This window comes from Phlebotomus papatasi, chromosome 1 (genome assembly GCF_024763615.1).
Source record: "Phlebotomus papatasi isolate M1 chromosome 1, Ppap_2.1, whole genome shotgun sequence".
Taxonomy (NCBI): domain Eukaryota; kingdom Metazoa; phylum Arthropoda; class Insecta; order Diptera; family Psychodidae; genus Phlebotomus; species Phlebotomus papatasi.
The window spans coordinates 76,071,718-76,095,491 of NC_077222.1; the positions used below are offsets into that span (position 1 = coordinate 76,071,718).

Consider the following 23,774-nt stretch of genomic DNA (forward strand, 5'->3'; position numbering starts at 1 on the left):
CATGATCACCATCTCTTACACGCTGCTATACCTCTCTCAGTAAGATGTTACCAATCCCATGAATGCTGCTGAGATCTGACTCCGCCCGATCCGGTGATCGCTGTGTGGTCCATGCTCGATCGTGGTCGATCACTATGTGTCGATTTCAGTAACCAAATTAGCTCGATCTCGATCACATGTGGTCTCCTACCTCTTGGATTTTTTTTACAACCGTTTTGCCGCGATCGAGAGATGAACAATCTCCTTAGTTTTTAATCATAAAATTATGGATTTTTCAATTGCCAGGACATCTTGTAATAGTGACACTATGATCATAACAAGTGAACCGTCCCCAGAATCGAGCAAACCCACAAAAAATATGCTCAATTTCAGTGTTGATCGGTTACTTTCCTGTGATCGTGATTACAGTGACAAACAGGATAATAATACTAATTGCACAGCATCATGCAACAATTCCATTTCAAAGTGCCATCAAGAAGAATTAACAAATTCCGATGAAACTGGGAATAGAGTAATACGTCCAATGCCAATAAGAATTGCAGGATCGGGACGAGAACATCGAGGTACTAAATATATATCAAGATGCAATATAACTAATATAAACATTTTCTAACAAGAATAACCTATCCTTTTGATCATTTGGGAATAAAATAAAATAAGAAATGATTGCACTTCGTGTTGAATAGCATTTAACTCCATATGTTAATTATCACAAGTTTACCAAACATCTTTCCCAAATACAATCTCAATTCATTTATATTGAGTGTACACATTGGTTTCCTTCACAATCCTCCCTCTCTGTCTCTGTTGGTAAGAAATCCCATTATGATGAGGATTCATCAGATATTGAGGAAGAGATATTTGTGGCAAAGCACTTGTCATTTGTTTATAAAATGCTAAAGACCTTTTTTTTGTTCCTCCACCTCGAAATGGGATACAGAAAATTGCTGGCAACTGACTTCTCAATGAAACAATCTGAGCAAGATAGATAAAACTAAGATAAGCATAACATTCTCGAAGTATCTGAGATTTTTGCGTTCACCATAAAAAAAATGGAAATCTATGACTGACCTGTCTAGTTTTAATATGTTTATCAATTGTGAACGTGAACATTTTGAATATTCATTGTAACATGATCACTATCATCGGCTAATATCGTACACGGGTCCCGGTCAAAATCCCGAACGCCAAAATCCCGAAAGCCAAAATCTCGAACGCCAAAATCCCGAAAGCCAAAATCCCGAATTCTTAAAAGTATCATAGTTACTCCCACGATTGTACAGGCGCTTGCTGGAGGCAAGGGGACATCTTCTGTGTCTTAGAAAATTATTCTAAACATTTTCCTCTATATAATTTCATCCCTTTCAGGATTTTGAAAATTCGAGATTTTGTCTTTCGGGATTTTGGCTTTCGGGATTTTGGCGTTCGAGATTTTGGCTTTCGGGATTTTGGCTTTCGGGATTTTGGCTGCCACCGTGCGTCGTACACATATTTTTTTTCATATATTTTATATCATAATGATTAGGTGAGATTCCTTGCAACCTCATGTATTTTGTCTTTTTCTAAAATGTATTTAAAAAAGAATGATTTCGGTGTTTTTCTGAAAATTCAAAATTCTATGTTCTTATTATTTCAAAAACTTGGTTCATTAAATTCTAAGCTCTTTGAAAAAATTGTTTTTTAACTAATTTTATATTTAGTATATTTGCAATGATGTTTTTTAATTGATGATATCAATATTTTGAATTGAATATAAAAAATAATACCAGCAGTTCATAAATCAAAGACTAAAGGATCATTAGTCATATATTTAACAGTCACAGAAAAATTACTAAAGGAAGAGCAGCACACGAATTTGGGTAGTATATCCGATTGTCGAGTTGTTTTCAAAATAAAATAAATTTTTGAATATTATTTTCTAGTTTTACCAATCAGGTACCCTTTACAAGAAGAAATGCGCTAGCCCTTAATTACACCTCTTAATTAATCTCCTTCTACACTGTAAAAAATGGGGGTACGATAAACTTTTTTTCCTCATCATTTTAACACTTTTTAGGTGTAAAAATATATCAACATTTTTTAATGTTAATTTTACACCTTTTTAAGGGTAAAATTAAAATGAAAAAGGGTAATTTTAACCCCTAATACACCTAAAAAGCATAATTACACTGATTTCGGATCAATACTGCAGGGTAAAATAAACATTTCTGGAATGTTATTTTAACTTTTTCGGATTTCTCTCAAGTATATTCAAGTACAGGTACAGTAAAATCTATCATTATGGCGCTGGCACACCTTTTCAATTGAGTAAAATTCAATCGATTGAAATTTTACCTTCTTCTCTTTCAAATTGAAATGAGATGTGGCTGTTTCTTTCTGTCAAATGAAAATTGAAATTGAAATTGAAAATGAAATTGAAGTTCCAATTTTCATTTAACAGAACGAGACAAATATATCTTATTTTAGCTTGAAAGAGTATTAAGTAAAATTTCAATCGATTGAATTTCACTCAATTGAAAAGGTGTGCCAGCGCCATTAGTATATAAATTATCACTTACAAAAATGTTAAATACATTTTTGGAGGTAATACGAATTCTAAACGAATTATGGAGCACTTTTCTTAACCCAACTATCCTAACTGCTACTCTGCTCTCCGTCTTATTTAATTTGATTCGAATACGATAATTTCTGTCATAGATTAATTTAATTTTGAGTCTAGTCTTAAGGGGTTATGTGGATCACGAAGACTAAACAAATAGCACGTTTTCCTTAAATATTTTTTGAATATATAAAAAAATACGTATTTCTTTAAAGTTCTTAAGACTTAAGCATATTAAAATACAACATTTAAGCTTGATTTTTTAAAAGTTTCCTTTTAAAAAATTTAAAAATTCAGCCCCGCAGGGATCTAATCTTCGGAAACTGTTTTGAAGAACTTATTTTGCGGTAAAGGTTACTCTAAGTAATTTCATCTAAAGTCAAAAAATACAAAATATTTCCTGTCAGTTGATGTGTTATACCCGTACTGCAACAAAGAATTTTTGGAAAAATGAAATTTGTATTTTTAGAATCAAAATATTCTTCATTCATGTTCGAGTTCAACTCATTTGCTAACAGGAAATATTTTGTTTATTTATTGCAGATGAATGTACTTTGAGTAATCATTACTAACCCGAAGTATTTTTATCAAAAAAGGTTTCCTAATTTAATCGCTAAATTTTTAAAATTCTTTAATAAAAATTTTAATGAATATATTAGCTGAGTTTTAAATGTTGTACTTATATAGTGCTTAAAAACTTGAATTAAACGAATTTTTATTTTAATTAATAAATATTATATGAAAATATTCTGTTTTTCACTCTTCGTGAACAACGTTACTCATTAAAAAAAAGTATTTATTTAATAAATTTTAAATATTTAATAAATAATATTTAATATTTAATAAATATTTAATAAATAATAAATAAATAAAATTAAAAAAAAATAAAAAAAATGCCTAATTCAGTGTCATATGAGATTTTTTTTAAATTTTCTGATTTGCTTTAATCTCCATATTTTTCAAATATAACTTAGAAACACTTTTAGGATGTTGTTTCAAAAATAGTTATGAAATAAAATCTTTCGATATGACAATTCAATTAAAATAAAATCAATTTTGAACAAAACACTCTGAATGTAACGCAATATTATCGAAAAAGTGGATTTTCTTTTAAAAATTTTCTTGTGTATCATTTCCCAAATTCACAATTGTGAGCATATTTTTTTGTGATATTATTTTGACAACTAAAATTATACCCCTTATGGCGTCTACGCACTAGAAGTAATTTTCGTCAAAAATTACTTTTTTAAAAAAAATTTACGCTTTTGCCCACAATGACAGTGGAAATTTCTTTAAAAAAGTATTTTTTTAAAGAAATTGCTCCTAGTGTGTAGAAGCCTTTATGACCTCTAAACATTGTAAGAAATTTTCGTCAAAATGGATAATTTTGACGTATTTTAAAGCGCTGTACCTGGGCTAGTTTATGCAATTTACTTCAAATTTTTTCATTTTGACGACAATTTCTCACAATGTAATGTGGCGATACCTTTACAGTTTTCTTATATCTTATTACGAATTTTACTTTACAAAAGAGTTTGCATCAAAATTTATTTGCAATGCAAGAGCTGTGGATTTTTCTTGAAATAATTACAGTTAAAAACACAAATTTTCTCCTTCATTTCAGTTAAATGTTCTGTATCACACCAAAAATCTCCCCAAAAATGCCAAATGTGTGTATATTCCAATAATTGTAAACGAGTAAAATCCCACCAAGATGTACACATATACACTCATTTTGGTGTGGAGAAAGGAGTCATTGCAGTTTGTTTATTGAAGTGCTCGAGTATTGTTTATAATATTGTCCCAATGAACACATTTTTCTGTTGATTAACGAAAACCATACGTTGGTTTTAATAAGGTTTTCATATAAACAAACTAAAACGATCAAATATATAATAAAATATTCACAATATTGGAGTGTAAATTGTCGGGATTCTCTCACTCATATATAAGCACAATGCTGATGGAAAAAAGAGGTTCTCTTTAGAAAAAAAAAAACCATCAATAAGCAAAAATAATGTGGTCATGAGTTGGGTGAGAAAGAGAACAAATATCCGGCATCAATGATGAAAAGAATATTTCGACAGAAAATAATCAGTTATTAAATTAACATGCTAATTGAGATTGATCAACGATTCCTAAGAGTGAATATAGAAAACAAGAATGTATTTTAAGCAAATTCTTCTGGCAGGACTTCCCTGTGGTGATTCAAATCCAGTAATACCATCAATTATGCGATTCACACATCTCTTCACACCAACTTACAATCACCCACGAACATTCTATGGACTTCCACCACCTCAAAATCCACCCCTGAGATCCACAATCACCACCATGGAAGTCCCTGATCCATCAACATCCACCAACACATCCAATTCATCCTCCACCAAAAGGAAGAGATCCTGGTCAAGGGCTGTTTTCAGCAATCTCCAGCGGAAGGGTCTGGAAATAGCCTTCGGCGGTCAGAAGTACATCACAAAGCCCGACCGACGGAAATTAGCAGCTCGACTGGGACTCACGGATGCACAAGTAATTAAAGAAATTTCGCCACTAAAAATCATTCCCATTCTAAACTAATTGAGCTATCTTTGTTTACATATACGCATTCGATCAAGGTGAAAGTGTGGTTCCAAAATAGAAGAATGAAATGGAGACATACGGGAGAGGAAAAAAATTGCCCCAGCAAAAAAAATACTTTTGATAAAGATGAAGCATTTGTTGGTACTGAAGATGATGAAATTGACGTAATATCGGACTAATTTAATTGTATCAGATTGACTTGAGATTTCATAAAAAATAACACATATTAAACAATTAAAGTGTAGTTTGATCTCTATTCTTAATGAGTCTTTAGAATTAAAATCTTAGCTAAAGATAGTGCTATTCCATTATACTCTCTATTGCCGCTCCGTAGAAAATTATTTCACACATTTTAAATTATAAAATCAAAGCAAATATAGTGTTAATTGCGCTGTATAGAAACCTTTAGAAACATTATAAATTATTCCGTTGGTGGGCACTTAATTACTGAAGATTTATCAGTCACTGTTGGGATGCACAATTTAATTGAGATCATCACTTGTAATCGAGACATATAGAAGATGTAATAAAGTCATTTAAACTAATTTGTGATGCACTTGTATTATAAACCATCTGATATGACCAAGAATTTTAGATGATATTCTTTAATCTTTTATTTAATGTACATTTAAATTGAATTTATTTTGATGTTTCAAAAAGAATTAAGAAACAAGTTTAATACCTTTACATATTTTTATAATTGTCATTTGTAATTTGCCTCGCTTATTAAAATTGACAAAAGCATTGAGTAAAGCATTGTATTTTGGTCAGTAAAATATTACTCCCTCCGTTCCGAAATAAGTCGTACGTTTGGCGAAAAATTAGGGATTAAGGAATGGTTTCAGAGAATGTTTTTGTTATTTGTAAATATCTTATGTATCAACTATTCTCCATGTTCAGGGATAATATGGGGATCCTATCACGATGGTAAGTTGAGGAATCGATATGTTGAAGTTTTCCATTTTTCGCGTTTTTTTTTTCAAAGAGCTCCGGTAGATAGTTAATTACTACAAGATGGACTGTGATTAACATTACAGGCAAGAATTTGTTCTAAATTTTTAGTAAGCACAAGTAGAACTCAACAGTTATTACCGATATGACATTTTTTATATCTCAAATTTTGCAGAATGAGCAATAAAAAGAACATCCTTTATTATGTTTTCGAATATCTGGGTGCTATATGGTGAGAGATAGGGACTTGGGACCTTTAGCGGACCCTCCATAAGTTGACCCTGGGACCATTTATATGTTTCTCTAAAACATATCCAGAATTGAAAAAAAAATCGCACTGCGTGTTTTCGAGCAATCCTAAAAACATGATTTTGGATGGGAAGGGGAAGGGCGGGGGCAAAATAAAGGATATATTAATGGTCCCAGGGTCAACTTATGGGGGAGTCCTCCGAAGGTCCCAAGTCTGTATCTCTCACCATTTTGCACCTATTTTATATTGAAAATAAAATGCCAAAAATAAGACATTTTTAAGACATTCGTTCCTCAACTTACCATGAAGACTGGACCCAAATTTGGTGAACATTAACAATAGTTCTTTACAAGAGATATTGTTGATACACAAAACATTTACCAACAAACTTTTTCTTAATCCCATTTTTTTCCCAAACGTATGACTTATTTCGGAACAAGAATTTTTCCCAAACGTACGACTTATTTCGGAACGGAGGGAGTAACTTAACAAAAAATCTAAAATAAGATCTTATATCTTAAACCTTATCCGAGATACTTATTTGATTTATCAACTTCTTAATTTTCCATTTGTCAGCTATATTTTATCCACTTCATTTAAAATACATTTCATAGCATTTAAAAATAATATTTACTGAACATTTTTACCAATCTATTCGAATAGATTGGATCTTTTTCATTGGAATAACCAGGGGCCTCTCGACATTTGATTTTTCCATACGTTTTTGCATAGAGGCACTGAAGACTATTGGCAAGTTTTTTCCTAGAGAGAATTGACTTATCATATATAGTTTAATATATTTCGAAATCGTGCATTAAAAGCTATCTAAAAATACATATTTCATAATGCTCGCCAAAATAATACAAAAACTATGGGGAAATTTGTTTAAGCCGCGGTGTAATATCTGCAAAATTTTTACAAGGAAAAGTGAAAAATGTCTTCACTCTTTATAAAGCTTGATGGGCCCCTGGGAATAACACCATAATTTCTTATCGAGTAAAATGATTGAAACATTTTTCATTAGGATTAGGCATTAAGAAAAATTGGTTTCTAAAATTTTGAAAAATCACTAAAATTGTTTATTGTTTAGAAATTAAAGACTTTTGGAAAACCGGCTATACCATTAGCCTGTAGAAATAATAAACTGCATTTGCCCCGATTTTCTACTAATCCCTCCCTAGGCTCAAGCCGTAATGTACTGGAAACATTTACGACTAAAGTCCAGAGACGGACTAAGCTCGTTTAGCCAAGTCAGTTCCTGGCACATTACAAACGAGGCTTAACATTTTTACTGACACTCACAAAACATAGGGGGAGGTGCTGCTACTTTGAGCTGTGGGGCTACATTGTTATACGAATTTTTCGCATATTTCTAATGGAAACTTGGCTTAAAATTATGTAATTGGGATAGAAAAAATAATTTCGAATGTAAATAAAATAATTGTAAGTTAGAAATAGGCGAAAAAGTCGTATAACAATCTAACCCCACAGCTCAAAGTAGCCAAACCTCCCCTAACTTTCGTGGGTTTTTATGCAGATATGTCTGCTGAAATGGCTGAAATGCACTAATACTCCTTTGAAAATGAAACTATTGTAAAATTACTTCACAATTAATGTATAACAACAAGAATTATTCACTAGAATCGCCTAAATTGGATTAAGACGGGAGCTAGCTTCCACCTTGCAATTGTAATTAACAATATTTATTGCACGTAAACTGAGATATAAATTTACAAATAGTTTTATTTTAAATAGAGTACATGTACATTGCAATGAAAATATTTGTATATATCATACAAACACAAAAAGCTGTGTTTTGTGTATACCAGTAAATGCTAAGCCTCGTTTGTAGTGTGTCTCAGGAACTGACTTGGCTATGAACGAGCTTAGACGTCTCTGGGCTTTAATCGCAAGTGTGTCTAGGGCATAAGTCTGTTGAGGTCCTTACGTTTTTGTGAGAAATTTTCATCAAAATGGAAAATAATTTGTTTCAATTGTCCTTTAACCCTTTAAGGACAATTGGAACAACGATCAAAATTCTTAAGTTAATTTTTTGATAACAAGAAAACGCACCTATGCCATGTAACCTAGTTAAGTAATTGCATTATTGTTTTATTTTTCTCATAATTAAATTAAAGGTTTAGAAATGTTATTCAATATAAATTCTAAATTAAATTCGAGGTTGGTAGATGTTCAGAATCTCCCGTACCATAAGCTATAATAAGTTTATCATTAGATTTATTAGTGGGAAACATGCAGACAAGTAGTCTGCATCATACACAGATTGCAGGATGATTGAGCCAAGTTCACACAAATTTATTTGATGATTATGATGTCACGACTATATCAGATGGTGACGACACGTGACGATATACCTAAAGCCCTATGATCTTGTATATATGCCCACTTTTGTGTCGCAAATTGGCCGCGAAATGATTCAATCAAGAGTAAGAGAAGGAAGCTTGTGTAGGGAATCTGCGAGGAAAATGAACTACTACATAGTTGATGATACAATTTGTAGGACCACCACATGATTTAATAGTGTCACTTAGATCACCAATTTATATCGCAACAAGCTCAAATACACGAAAATACTTGGTACATGTGAAGAATTATGATGTGGGGTTTGTTAGTTCGCAACCGACCCAGGCAGATGCAGTTTGGCTCGAGATCGCGCGCTTCAATCATTCAATCGTATCTCGTGCAGTGAACGACGTGAAGTGAAATTTCCTCTTTAGACAATTCAAAAATGCAGAGTCTTGAGGATTTAATACTGCGATCGCAGAAATTCTCCCTTCCAGACTACTTAGTCTTCGTCTCAATGCTCTTCTTCTGCATCCTCATTGGAATCTACTTTGGTTTCATCAAGAGTGTCGACACTGAATCAGAATATCTCGTTGGAGGTGAGAAACTTAAAAAAGAACGTTATACATCTATTTTCGGTGTTATAAAGTGACGAAATTGCTACTTATTTTCTCATAATGTGAAGAACACTTTCAATTAACTCAAATGGCAATTGCACGAGTTTAAGAGGAAATTTATTTGAGTGATTTTTTTTAGCCTCACTTATCATTTATCATATTAATCAGGCGAGAGATCTTCTGATGTACAGAGATGTAACCAGTGATTTTTTTTGTGTCATATACAGGTCGTAATATGAAAGTCGTGCCAATTGCATTGAGTCTAATTGCCAGTTTTATCAGTGGAATAACCCTGCTAGGACTTCCCACGGAAGTATATTCGTATGGGACACAATATTTATATGTGATTTCGGGTGTATTGCTGATGGCAATCACCTTTTCAACTGTGTATTTGCCCGTGTTCCAAGGACTAAATATTACTTCAACTTATCAGGTGGGTGTATAAAAGAAAACATCATTTTGTTCACTTGCCAAATTTACTACAAATTATGAGTATTTTTGCATGACTTGATAGTATTTGGAAAGTCGTTTTGATCGTCGACTTCGACTCTACGGATCAATCATGTTCACAATCATGAATGTGGCTTACCTTCCAATTGTCATATATGTACCCAGCCTAGCCTTCAATCAAGGTAAATTATCCTTATGTATCCACCTAAGTTGTGGCTAATTAAAAAGACGTTTTAATCAAAATCTCTTCAACACAGTAACTGGCGTCAATATTCACATCTGCTCAATAATGCTTGTTGTCGTCTGTGTATTCTACACTTGCGTGGTTTGTAGCCAAAACTTTTTTTTTTCTCAATATTCAACAATTTATTCTAAATCATTGTCTTTACGATCTTTACAATGAAGCAATTACATTAAATGTGCCAATAAATTCAGAAAGCACTGATAAGCTTATTGGTAGACTTAGAAACGTTTTCATTAAAGAGAGATAATAATAAGTAATTTTCAGTCGGATAAAATATATTGAAATTGAAAATATAAGGACAAGTGAGGTATTTTTTTTTCTAAACAAAAAGTTAAGCGAGATCATGGTTTTTTGCCATGAAACGAAGTAGGGAAAGTGGTCTGCCTTTCAATGCGGCATCCTTTGAACATTTATTTTTTTCTGCTATTTCCCAAAGCAAAAATTCTATTTCGTTAATCGAAGTTAATAGAAAATAGTTAATTGTATTGACTATAGTTTAGATTAGACTTTGGAGAATAGAGTTTTTGTTTTAAAAAATAAGAGGAAAATTGAAATATTTAAACGCAGCCGCATTCAAAGGCAGGCCACTTTCCCCTACTGATTAGTGCAAATTTAATTTTCTATAATTAGTAGAAAGTTCTAATCCGTACTTCCTAATAAATACAGTGCGACTCCAGTAGTCAACACATTTGATTTTTATGTTTCTACCATACTCTAAAAGTTATTAATTGTTCTAGTTACGATTTCACTCGTTAAAATATGTTTCGGGTTCTTGCTTAAACCAAAGTAATTTAAAAGTTTAATATTAAATCTGGAATTCTACATTTTTTAATGGTTTTAAAATTTTTAGGGGTTGACTCTATGGGAGTCTTTTGTAGTTCCTCTTGAACTTTGATATCCACTGTAGTCATCCATAAAAGGAAGTGGATAATCTTCTATCTTCTATTAAAAAGTCAAGTAAACCACTTATGAATAAACTTCAAATAAATAAATCTGGAGCTTTTAAGGAATTCAAGCAAAATGTATTTGGAAGAGTGTCAAAATCAAATATAAAAACTTCAAAAATTCAAAAAAGTTATTTTACGATTTAATTAAGTGACATTTAAAAGCGTTCTATAATTTTCATTTCACAAGATTATAGTTTATACCGTTTATACACATTAGTTTATACCGTCAAAGATAATTTTAATATATTATTAAATCGTTATAGCTCAGATCAAGACGATCCGATGGAGACAAGTTTATTTTTTATTAAAAGCTATAGCTCTGGTATTACGCACTTTCGCATTAAAATTTTAATGTTATTCACATTAATTGACACTAATCAGCATTTAATGTGTAATTTGCGCCTGTTTCAGTACTTTTGGCCACTTTTTAAGCATTGGCAATTGTGTGTAAGTACACAGTAAAAAAATTTACAACCACTAGCGTTGGTAATTTTTGCACGAGCGCTATGGTTGTGAAGTTTGTGTATTGGAAATGTTGTGTATTGACAAAGTTGTGTATTGTCAATTTTATAAAATGGCTTTCTGTCCATAATTTTGATTGTAGAGCAATTTTGTTCGGTTTATGTGTATTATCTGTGAAAAGTCTCAGTATTAAACAAAGAAAAAATGAAAAAAAGAACAAAAAAAAAAAGAAAAAAAAATGAAGAGAGGGTCTGAGAGTTGAACCCATAACCTTTGCGTTGATGGTCTCGCGTCTTCCGGCTGCGCCACGAACTTGCTTACTTCTCTTAAGCAAATGGCCAAGAGTTGCATCGTCCATTTTTCTAATTTACATTATGCTTCCTCTGTTTTCTGTTATTACATAATTATTCCTCATTTTTTACAACTGAGACATATTTTAAGAATCCAATGAATGATTCTAGAAGACAATTAGACAGTTAGAAATGCGAAAAATGACTAAAATCTTAGAAAAATTGCAATAGTAAACAATGAAATTTTGACAGTTCTCACACAAAATTTCCAATACACAAATTTCATTACACAAACTTAATTTTACTAGCATTATGTTAGTATCGTACTACAAATATGATAGTAATTTTACAATTTACAACCAAAATGTTTGTGACAATACACAACTTTTCCCATACACAACTTTATTTCTCACACAATTTTTTACTGTGTACTTTTGGCCACTTGTTTCCAATAGAATTTTAATAAAATAACAGAACACTGAGAAAAAACGAGGGTTCGATTGACTTTTTTCCTAATAACTTTAACACTTTTTAGGTGTAAAAATATATCAACATTTTTAATGTTAATTTTACACCTTTGTAAGGGTAAAATTAGCATGAAAAAGGGTAATTTTAACCCCTAATACACCTAAAAAGCATAATATTTACCCCGATTTCGGATCAATACTGCAGGGTAAAATAAACATTTCCAGAATGTTATTTTAACTTTTTCGGATTTCTCTCAGTGTTGATGCTTAGAATTTGTTATATTTATTGATAAAAAGACAGACTTGACCTGCAAAAATGGGTTTAAATTGACCTAAAACATAAATATGCTTCACATTAAAAACTTATTGTGAAAATCGCATTAATTAATCGCATTAATACTGAAATAAATTTAATGAAAGTTTTTGTAACTAAAGTCTACCTTATTGTCAATAAAAAGATCAAATTCCAAATATACAGCGACAATAATTCATGTGAATCATATTAAAATTTGAATGTGAAAGTGAAATAAAACCATAAGAAAAAGTTAAAACATTAAAAAAAAAGAATTTAATTTAAAGTTTTGAGAAAACAATTTTTAAATTGCTCTCAAAGATCGGAAGGCAAATAATATTTTAGGGTGACATAATAACTTATTTTCGATTGTATCGACTTTCGATTCTGAAAAATGTAAGCGATAGCTGTACTTTTTGTAGCTTATATAGATCAATAATCACATTATTTTAATAATATCACAATAAATGGTAAAACAATGTGTAAAAACTCTATATTCTCTTAATTTTACATATCGTCAGTTGGGTCACTAATTATCGTAACTTCCTCATTAGGATAATTTGTTGATCTAACTCACGATATATAAAGTTACCGATTCTATCACTTTGATCGTATAGAAAAGTCATTATTCCACCCCTGATTTATGACATCTAATCAATATAATTAAATTTTTGACAAAACCCGTTTCAAGATGCCTCTTACCGTTTTCTCTCCAGAAGTGATTATTATAACAGAAAAACGACAGTATAACGGTAGATATACATATATATTTAATAATCTTGGATCAAGTTCATTAAGGAACATAAGAAAAACATCGAGTGGTATGAATCTTCCGGTATCCGAAGTTTCAAAGCCTCTGATGTTGTTTTTTTTTTTATTTAAGTGTTTGAAAATTTTAAAAATTACGAAACAGACCTATTAAGTACCCTACTTCTAGTATCTTATCAGATATGCTAAATAAATTTATTTTATTTTATTTTTTTTGGCGAAATTGCCTACGAATGTTTCCTGCCGGACAGGTGTTCCTTCGACTTTAATATTTATTAGGAAAATAATATTAAATAAAAAAATAAAATAATTCCAAACTTTACGCATTTTATGTGAAATTCTTAAAAATTAAATCCACTGTATGTTCACTGAGACAAAAAGAGGGTGCGATTAACTTTTTTTCCTCGTAAGTGTAACACTTTTTAGGTGTAAAAATATATCAACATTTTTTAATGTTAATTTTACACCTTTTTAAGTGTAAAATTAACATGAAAAGGGGTAACTTTAACCCATAATACACCTAAAAAGCATAATATTTACACCGATTTCGGATCAATAATGCAGGGTAAAATTAACATTTCCAGAATGTTATTTTAACTTTTTCGGATTTCTCTCCAGTGGTTTAAATGTAATAGCTTCATAATTCACTTTTCGTCCTCCCTTATCACATCATTGATGTTATTGAAGTAAAAATAAAACTTCTGTAATTATCTATTTCAATCTTCTTTTGCAAATAAATATTAATGTTCTTTTGTCTAATACTCTATTCTCTATTCAACAAACAGTTGAACAGTGCACATAATTCTCTCCTACATTGACTTAATTATTCAATTAATGTCTTTTGATTTCTCTACCAAACGCAGGGCGGTTTGAAGGCCGTGGTTTGGACGGATGTTGTCCAAGTAATACTGATGTTTGCCGCCTTGATTTTGGTTGCCATAAAGGGGACATTTCACGTAAATGGACCGGAAATTGTACTCAAAAGTGCTCTTGAGACTAATCGTATCGAAGCACCGATGTAAGAAATCTCAAAATTTACTAACAAAAAAGAAAACCTTATGCAGGAATAAAATTTTTCACATACAGATTCAATATTGATCCCACAATTCGACACTCTTTCTGGTGTCTCTCCATTGGAGGACTCTTTTATTGGGTTCAGACCAATGCAAGTAGTCAAAATATGATACAACGCTACTTGTCCCTACCATCCCTACGAGAGAGTCGAAAAGCTGTTTGGATATTCGTTAGTGGAGTCATTATCCTCATGCTTCTATGCGCCTACAATGGTCTTCTTATCTACGCCACATACCGCGACTGTGATCCATTAACAACGAAACTGGCCAAAGCCAAGGATCAACTTCTACCACTGTTCGTAATGGACACTCTAGGGGAATTGCCTGGACTATCCGGCATGTTTATAGCCGGAGTGTTCAGTGCTGCACTCAGTTCCCTTTCCACCTGCCTCAATTCAATGTCTGCGGTCGTGCTGGAGGACTTCTGTAAGCCTTTTGCACGAAGACCCCTCTCCACCACAGCAACCAATTGGATAATGCGATCAGTGGTTGTGGGGGTGGGAGCTCTCTGTGTCTGTCTGGTGTTTGTTGTTGAGAAAATGGGAACTGTGCTGCAGCTCACAATGAGCCTGGAGGCCATTACGAATGGTCCTCTATTGGGAATCTTCACTATTGGCATTCTACTGCCTTGTATCAATGGAACGGTAAGATTTTTATTTTTTCAAACTATTCCGCAATGAATAAACATACAAAGAACTCTGACACTTCTCAGAATACCAGTAAGAATAATTATGCCATTTCGCTAATATAACTATTATTATAGATCATAATCATACACATTAAAGATGATAAGAGCAATTAACTTACCTTTTGATGGTCTTCCAGAGTGCCCTTATTGGAGGAATCTTTGGAGTGTTGCTCATGAGTTGGATAAGTCTTAATGCACAATGGGCCATTGCTTCCGGAGATCTGAAATTCAACACAAAACCCATGTCAATCGATGGATGCAATTATCTTTTCAACTACACCTCCACAATTTATACCACACAAATGCCCATAGATACGGAATCTAAGTAAGTTTCGCATTCTGCAGAGTTTTAATCCCTAAAGCACATTATCACTTTTTAAAGTCCGGCAGAAAAATCCCTTTTTACTTTTCCATTATTCCATATTTAAATAAAAGTCATTAAATCTTATTTTAATTGAAAAATAAAGACACATAAATTGTCTGAAATTACATTTAAGCGATTTTTCATGTATTCAAATGGTTTTTCGTTTTTTTATTGTATTCAAATTGTCGTAAAGTACCACTTTAGACTTTTTTAACTCTATAAGGACGATAGGAAACCCGGTGTATAAATTTTTTTGTCCTACAGCCTTCTTAAGTTATATTCTTAAAAAATCAAAAAAAATAACTTTTCTGACCACAAATTTTTGACCCTCTCGTCCTTAAAGAGTTAAGTGTTAAAAAAAATCTTAGAAACCAATTTACGCTTTTACCTTGTTAATTATAATTCCGGAAGCCGTTTCTTTTATATTAGTTGAAGTTTTTTTTCAATGGAAACAAAAATACCTACACAATATTCAAAAATTAGATGTAATTTGAAGGAATCATACCTAATGATGTGAATTTCGTACCTTTTGTAATTTTTTTTTCAATTCTACTTTAATTTTACATTTTAAGAAGACGTTTTTAATAAATATTTTGCTGTAGAGATGAACAGCGTCATTTAATTGAAATTTAAATTTCTGTTTTTTAACAAAAAATTTTAGAATTTTCAGACTTTACCCTTATGATACACACAAAAGTGATCAGTAGGGTGTTTCAACAAGGAAAAAAATTTTTTAGCTCTATTCTCAGGGTGCTGTATTTGATGAGACAAGAAAGTTTTTCTTCGACGACCATATGATCAGACGCCCGCCGGGGACTAGTCAGACGCCATTTAGAGGTGGCTGAACGACCCTCTCTGTAGTGTAAAATCAGAAAAATGTTCTACACTACAGAGAGGATCGTTCAGCCACCTCTAAATGGCGTCTGATCATATTGTCGTCGAATAAAAACTTTCTTGTTTCATCAAATACAGCACCCTGAGAATAGTGCCAAAAAATTTTTTTCTTTGATGAAACACCCTAGTTATCAGGGGGTGAATTCTGAAATTCATGAGTTTTTCACGTGATAAATTCTCAGCTTTTAGATCGCGTTTTGTGAGTATTTCATGATCTTTTCATAAAAAGTATCACGTGAAACAGTCACAGTATCCTAGAATTTGCATGATAATTTTTGTTCATATCTTCTGAAACACTTAGATACGACTATCTCAGATCAGTGAATTTATCACGTGTTAAACTCACAATCTCAGAATTCATACCCAGGAATAGACTGAATATATTTTTCTTATTTAGAAACATAAAGAAAACAATTATTTCTCGAGATGTTTTTGAGAAGATCACCCCTTTTTGCTTGCTGCCTAATCAAATAAAAAAAATCAAACAACTTTACTTTACGAAACTATAAAGCATTTACAGCTTTTTAAAGCAAAAAGTAACTATTTATAAAATGCCATAACAAAAAAAATTAACATCAATTTTTATCATTGTAAATCGTTTTAGAATTAAGATATTAGAAAAGACGAGGCTGAAAACGATCATCTCCAGACGCCAATACAGAAGGATATCCTAAACTTCCTCATTTTTATAAAATATAAAAATGTTGTGTCCATTCAAAACTCCACTTTAATACTAAAAATTATTACCATTAAATACTTTTCTTCTCGAATTTTACATTACTTCTATTTTACGGGAAGATAATTTTAGGATTTTTTTACACCGACATTTATTCCATTGTAGATTTTTTATTTTCTAATCCGTAATAATTTATCACGAATATCAATCAAATAAAAAAGGTTTATTAATTTATTTTAAAATTTTGATCAATAACAATTATTCCTATGAGTTTGTATGAGATAAAATTCAATATGTATGTACTTCTCTAAAAAATCTATCTTAGCAGCTCGGGTACGTTCGTCCCCAAAAATCTAGACGTCAAATGGTCCCGGTCAAAATTCCAAAAGCCAAAATTCCGAACGCCAAAATCCCCAACACCAAAATAACGAAAGGTAAAATCGAATTCATAAAAGTCCCATAACTCAACTACTCCCACCATCTCATCCGCGTTTCAGGCGGATTTTAACAATTTGTAATTTTTGCTTTCAAAATTTTGACTTTCGTAACATCTACAAAATTTTTACAAAGGTAAAGCGTAAAAATGCTTCACTTTTATTAGGCTTGATACCCCCTGCGTATACAAGATCACCTTCGTAAGCCACTGATAAATTCGTAAAAGTTTGTACTTTTTCAGAAAGCTTGTAACATGATTACTTGACAAGCATTTTTTGTTTTTTTTTACAAACATTTGTTCCTACATTTTTGTTTGTCTGGCAAAATTTACGAATAAAGAATCTCAGCTAAATGACAAAGCTTTACGAACAATTTTTTTGAGTTTTTACAAACATTTACAAACAAATGTTTGTAAAAAAAATTAAAAAAAAACTCGTCTAGTGATCATGTTACTAACAAAGTATATAGGGGAAAGTATTCTCCCTTCGAACGTTCATACCTTCGAATAATATGAATTTTCTTTTAGTTTTCCTAAGAGACTTACACATTTCTATTAAATATCAGTTGGCTTATCATCAATTGTTGATAATTTCGTGATAATTTAGTGTAAATCTCTTACGAAAAACAAAAGAAATTCACATTATTCGAAGGCATGAACGTGCGCAAGGAGAGCACTTTCACCTATGTGAAAAAAGTGCAAAATTTTACGAACTTTTTTTTGTGGGTTATGCGTTTTACGAGCAGTGCGTATGTCTCCAGTAGGAATTCACGAACATTTACAAACAATTTTATGATTTTTTTTTTCTGTGTAGACTCATTTTAAATCAAAACATTTAATATTTCCTAATAGAAGATGAGGTAAGCTTGTATTTGAAGGAAGAATTTTTGAAAAAAATCACCTTTTTGCCAAAATCTTATATAAAACAATTATCATTTTACGGCATATTTTACACATAGTTTCGTCGTATAAAATAAATTGTAGGGGAAATTGGGTCACCACCAAACACGGGGTAGCACTAAACACTAATTTTTATTTCTAAACTACTAGGACTATCTCGACCAGGGGCATGACATTTCCTATGTTTCTAGCGCGCCGAAAAAACTTTTGGGTTTATTAGCTGTTTTTTGTCAGTGTAGAATGAATTAGCAAATAATAGTAATACAAAATAAAAGCCAATTTAATATAGAATAGGCAACCGAAAACCCCAAATTGGCAACCTACGCAGTTTTGGAGATATCTCGTGAAATGTGTTCGAAAACAGGAAAAAATTTACACTAAAATCGGTCGCATTTTTCAGAGCTAATGTCACCCCCTGATCTCGACCATTCCTTCAGTATACAAGCATCCCTATAATGCCTATAAATTTCTATAAGTCTTGTCCTCTGAAGTCGAATATTTGATTAAAAAATCGCAGTGTTTGGTGCTACCCCGTGATTGGTGGTGCCCAAGTTTTCCCTAATCAGGGAAACAAAAAAAAAACGAGTTTAGCCGTTTTCGAGAAAATATATCAACATTGTAAAGGTTCAAAGGCTAATGCTATTTACCTAAGACTGACAGTCTTGCTGTGTCGACCTCACTCAGTAATTCTTAACTCATATAACGATACAAGCAGGCTCCATCACATTTTTGGCAAAAGGTTGAACTGGACCACGTCCGATACATTTTTGTCCATTCTCCTTTATGAAAGAACTCGAAATGGTTAAATTATTCCAGTAGGGGGTAAATAGGTTTGCTGCTCAAGGTTCACTATGGGTGCCGATCAGGACCATCTTTTGTAAACTGATCTGCATGATTTGACGATCTGTCACTCTCCGGCAACACTTATTAACCCCCTGAATCTTTCTTTAACCCTTTAACAACGAGACACTTTTTTCAGACCGAAAATCAACAATAAAAATGAAACTGGTGAACATAATAAATGATAAGTCTTACATCTAAACTTGGAAAATCCAACAGAGTCTGATTCGATGCATTTTTTACCTCTACGAACGGTAGGGACAAAAATAGACCAAAACTTTTAGTATTTTTTCTGGCAATACCAATGAATAATAATTTTTAGTTTAATGAAAAAGGGACAGATAATCCTAACCGGCTTATGTAGGTGAGATTCTTAACGTGAGCTAACTCGGAGTGCATGCAAATTCGATTTAGAGCTGAAGTTGGGAGACGCCATTCAGTTATGTTGAATCAAATTCGTGAAATTATACAAATTTTGTATTTGAACCAAAATATCAAGGATTTGGATGAACTGACAGAAAAGTGTTATATGGGTGAAATGTAGACCAGAATGTTCTCTATAATTTTCCCATAGAACATGATCTCATCGATTACTCAGAAGCCAAGATAATCGAGGTTTTTTGTTTCTTAACTCGTTTTTTCATCCAGAGTTCCCCAAGTAGTCATTTGTTGAACTTCAACTATATCAAAGAATTGTTGTATTTTGTGGGACTTTCCATTTAAAACCCTATTTAAAGTGTCTTGGTGGAGTAGAGGCAGTCAAATTGGCATCTGAGTGATTTCAAAGCGTTAATATGGGAAAAATCAATTTTCTCACACTTAAACGGCAAAATCGGAGTGATAGCGTAGTCTGACCGGAAAATGATGTATGGACGAAATGTAGAGACAAATGTGCTCTACAATTTTGTCGAAGTAATCATCAAAATCGGTTCAGCGACAGTCGAGATAATTGAGGTTATGTGATATTGAAATTGGTTTTTCGACTGTGGCGCCCCTGGTGTTGGTCCCACGAAGTTCAAATATTCTAGAAAGTTGTAGCATTTGGTGAGATCTTTCGTTGAAGCCCTCATTCATCAAAATCGGTCAAATAGAACCGGAGATATGATTTTTTGAATTTTGTGAACTTTGACCCCTCATACCTCCGGTTCTATTGAAACCACAGCGCACATACGCACCATTTTGGAAACGTCCTAGACTGGACTACAACATACTAAAATTTCATTAACTTGCACAATGCCGTTTTTGAGAAAAATGTCTTTGAATTTCGATGAATTTTGACGCTATCACAGCGCCACCTGTGGTGACTTTTTGAACTTCCATCTGAAAGTGCTCATCGAGACGAAACCAAAAAGGTAAAATTTATGTCGATATGTTAATTAGAACCGGAGATAGAGGCCGGTCAATGTTCGAACTTTGACCCCTTATAGCTCGGGTCAGGGGTTATGGATCGACTTATGGTTTTTCTTGTTTGATAGGTATAATCAACGGCTACAACATACTAAAATTTCAGCCCGATTGCATAAGGAATTTTTGAGTTATTTAACTTTTAAGATTTAAAAATTTTCTTTTTAATAATAGCGCCCCTAGCGGTGGTTTTATGAACTTGCGATGTTAGAAGAGGAAGTGGCATTTCACGAGAGCTTTCCAAAAAGCCCTCATTTTTTAAATTCTGACAATTAGAACCGGAGTTATGGCCATTTTAAGAATTTTTTTTTGGACCCTTATAGCTCGGGTCAGGGGGGTCGGGGGACCTTAAGTTTGGTATTGATGGAAAGCTCTAAGGCCCAGCTATAACATATTAAAATTTGAGCCCGCTCGATGCCATAGGGGCGGAGCTATTGAGAAAACAAAAAAAAGGGGGGTCTTCAAAATGGCGGAAGGAGGGGTGGGGGGTGGGGGGTCAATGCACCATGTTGCAATTTTCATATGATATTTAACCTTTGCCGAAAACCGCAAGTCGATATCTTTTTTAGTTTAGGAGCTATTAAGCTCCAAAGAGCGGCCGGACGGCCGGCCGGCCGGCCGGGAACGTAACTTAGCCCCCCATATATTCGTGATCAGGAAGTGGCGAAACACATTTTGGCCAAGTTTGAGCGCGATCGGAGGACATGAAATTTTGTTAGGATTATAGTAGGTGAGATTGTTAAGAATCTCACCTAATATCCTAATTCAAAACCATTTCCAGACGCTTTAACTTTGACAGAAGATTCAAAGCATTAAGTTCAATTTTTTCTGAAGAGAATTACATAAATTTGCTCCTTGATTCTTCTGGAATGTTACTGTTTAGTGAAAATTCTGGAAATATAATTTGATAACTTCTTAAATACAAGACAAATACACAAGTGCAAAATTTTCTAATTGGAGACAAAAAGTGTAAGTGAAACTGCGACGAAAGGCTTCCAAAACCTTGTTGAGTTGCTCGTGAGTGCAAGATTTGTTCTTATTCCTAGTCTTTTAACCTTTCCCATCTAAAACAATAAGAAAATCTCTCCAAAAAAAATCATATTTCTCATATTTCTGAAAAATTCGATGGTTTAAAGGTACACTTTTAATTTTTCTGAGAAATTAACAAATTAAAATTTTTGAATATGAATGGATTTCGCTTTATTTGAAGCAAAATTAACTAAATAATGAAACTGTGGTATAGAAAATATACAAATATAATAATTTAGTATTGTATTTATCATGATAACAATTATGTTTCCATTTGGAATAGCTAAAAATTTCCACTTGGAGCAGGTTTTAAATAAGCTTCATTTACCCTACTTTGCAATTACGTACAAACATAAGAAAAAAATAACTTTAGGTATAGACAGGAAAAATTATTTTCTTTGCGAGACACCGGTGTTCCAATCGTCCTTAAAGGGTTAAAATTATAAGAACTAGAATTGAAAAAGGTTACTTGATAAACAACAAATTCTAATTATTCATATATCATATATCAAATTATTCATATATGGTAAAATTATATCTAAATTTTCAGCGGAAGGTAAAAAAAAGTTAAATATTTATAATCTCAATGAAAAGTCTTTGAAAAATAGGAATAAGTCTACGTCAATTTGAATTGATGATAGTACAAGATAAAATTTGTAAAGTTTTGCCAATTTTCTGCTAAATAATTCTCTTCTTTGCAGCATAATGCCACTCTATCGAATCTCATACATGTGGTACACCTTCCTCGGGGCCATATCAACAATTCTAGTGGCATTTATTATCAATCTAGTCAAAGGAGGCAATGATCCTCACCTTGTGGATGCATCTTTGATATCTCCGGTGATCAGGAATTTCTACGGCACCCGCCAAAATACAGTTAAAGAAGAGGAGACGATAAAGGATATAACACAAGAATCTTATCTGTAGAACTAAATTTGTGATCGATGCTAAAAATAAAAAAATTTTATCTTGTTCCATTCCGTTGACCAAAAATCCGAGTTATTTTGTATTCTGAAAAAAATATTACTTTTAGAGAGATTTAGAAAGGGCTTGCTGTGAAAAATTGACCTTACCTTAGATGGCAAGAAAAGGTGTTGATGATCCCGATCTAACATTCCGGAATAGTCCCATTGGTTTGGTTGTCATGAGAGTATGTCTTCTCATTGCTTCATTAATTTCCTGCACTGTAATGGCTTTAACGCCATCAGAACCTCTTCCCTGAGTGATATCTGGACAGAGATGGAGCATCCCATAAGTGGATCCGGAAGTAATGCGGCTGTATGGCTCAGTTATCCTGTTGCTGGAATTTAGACGGGTAAGGATGCAATAATCCACAAGAACTGCAATGGTTTCATGAACAAAATAAGCCAAGATCTTCAGCACATCCGAGGTGATTGTCACTTCAGCGGGGATACTGAGCCATGACCGGAATTTCGATTTCATCGTGGAAGAATTGTCTCCATAGAATGAAGTTCTTCTGGCTGCATTGAAATGTTCATATTGCTCTCCATTTAGCATCTGCGATATGCGATCTGCCCGAAAAATTCTGCGGGTTTTCTCCTCATCAAATCTCTCAGGTACTTCGCGATCACTGTCATCGTCAGAATTCGATCCTGGACTTTTTTCCTCTTCTTTCTGCTGCGCTCCAATACGCCCAGCCATGATATCCTGATAGCGTTGATATCTCTGATGCTGCTTCATATACTTCAGGTACTTCTGCAACCTGAAGATCTTTACTGGATGCCGCCGCATCATGTATTCAAAATCTTTCTGACTGGGACACGGGACCCCCTTCCTTGCAATGGAGCAGTCAATAGCCTCCTGAATAATTCCACGCATCTGCTGATACACTATTTTCTCCACAAGTATAACAGTTTCCTTCAGGGGATGCTCACAGTCCCCAAAGCCACGCATTATACTGCTAATTTCAGCAGTGAATATCGGAACATAATCCCCAGAATCTGATCCGGAAGCCAAATGATGCCCAGACACTTGTTGCGTTGCAGTTTGAGAAGTTAGTAGGCTGGTTATGGTGGAATTTGAATTCGCACGGGCTTTTTTGAGAGGTGGGAAGTTATCTCCGCGCGACATTTTCTTATAAATTTTCCAAAAAACCTAGCTTTTCTTCTAGAAAACACTTATTGAAAACAACATCAATTCTTCTAACCCTATTTTATGCAAAAGACTGGATACCTGCCACTAGTGGCGCTACTAACACTAAGGAGGTGAATTCGAAAGGTTTTTTTTGTATT

The 23,774-nt window shown here is 33.0% G+C and overlaps 4 protein-coding genes across 7 annotated transcripts in view; 2 read left to right on the forward strand and 2 right to left on the reverse strand.

The window, feature by feature from the left end:
- LOC129803676 (uncharacterized) overlaps positions 1–15,166 on the reverse strand; it is a 44,167-nt gene extending 29,001 nt beyond the window's left edge. For both annotated transcript variants that reach the window (XM_055850424.1, XM_055850416.1), the window contains exon 1: positions 15,102–15,166. The gene's annotated coding sequence lies outside the window, so the exon portion shown is untranslated. The remainder of the gene's footprint in view (positions 1–15,101) is intronic.
- Positions 171–5,730, forward strand: LOC129803742 (H2.0-like homeobox protein). The gene is made up of 3 exons (XM_055850515.1): positions 171–563; positions 4,791–5,128; positions 5,215–5,730. The coding sequence occupies exons 1-3, from the start codon at positions 266–268 to the stop codon at positions 5,356–5,358; spliced, it is 780 nt and encodes a 259-aa protein (XP_055706490.1). The 5' UTR covers positions 171–265; the 3' UTR covers positions 5,359–5,730.
- LOC129803363 (sodium-coupled monocarboxylate transporter 1) lies at positions 9,016–22,515 on the forward strand. Of its 2 annotated transcripts, XM_055849852.1 has the most exons (8): positions 9,016–9,283; positions 9,529–9,734; positions 9,816–9,933; positions 10,009–10,076; positions 14,085–14,239; positions 14,308–14,938; positions 15,120–15,307; positions 22,224–22,515. In XM_055849852.1, the coding sequence occupies exons 1-8, from the start codon at positions 9,130–9,132 to the stop codon at positions 22,447–22,449; spliced, it is 1,746 nt and encodes a 581-aa protein (XP_055705827.1). In that variant the 5' UTR covers positions 9,016–9,129; the 3' UTR covers positions 22,450–22,515. The 2 variants fall into 2 exon arrangements, with proteins under 2 accessions (XP_055705827.1, XP_055705833.1); XM_055849858.1 differs by lacking the exons at positions 9,816–9,933; positions 10,009–10,076.
- Positions 21,677–23,774, reverse strand: LOC129803664 (uncharacterized). 2 transcript variants are annotated; one of them, XR_008751884.1, is made up of 3 exons: positions 22,596–23,693; positions 22,336–22,533; positions 21,677–21,971 (listed from the first exon to the last, which is right to left on the reverse strand). XR_008751884.1 is itself a non-coding variant. In XM_055850387.1 (2 exons), the coding sequence occupies exon 1, from the start codon at positions 23,611–23,613 to the stop codon at positions 22,597–22,599; it is 1,017 nt and encodes a 338-aa protein (XP_055706362.1). In that variant the 5' UTR covers positions 23,614–23,774; the 3' UTR covers positions 21,677–22,533; position 22,596. The 2 variants fall into 2 exon arrangements, 1 of the variants encoding a protein (XP_055706362.1); XM_055850387.1 differs by having other exon boundaries at positions 21,677–22,533; positions 22,596–23,774.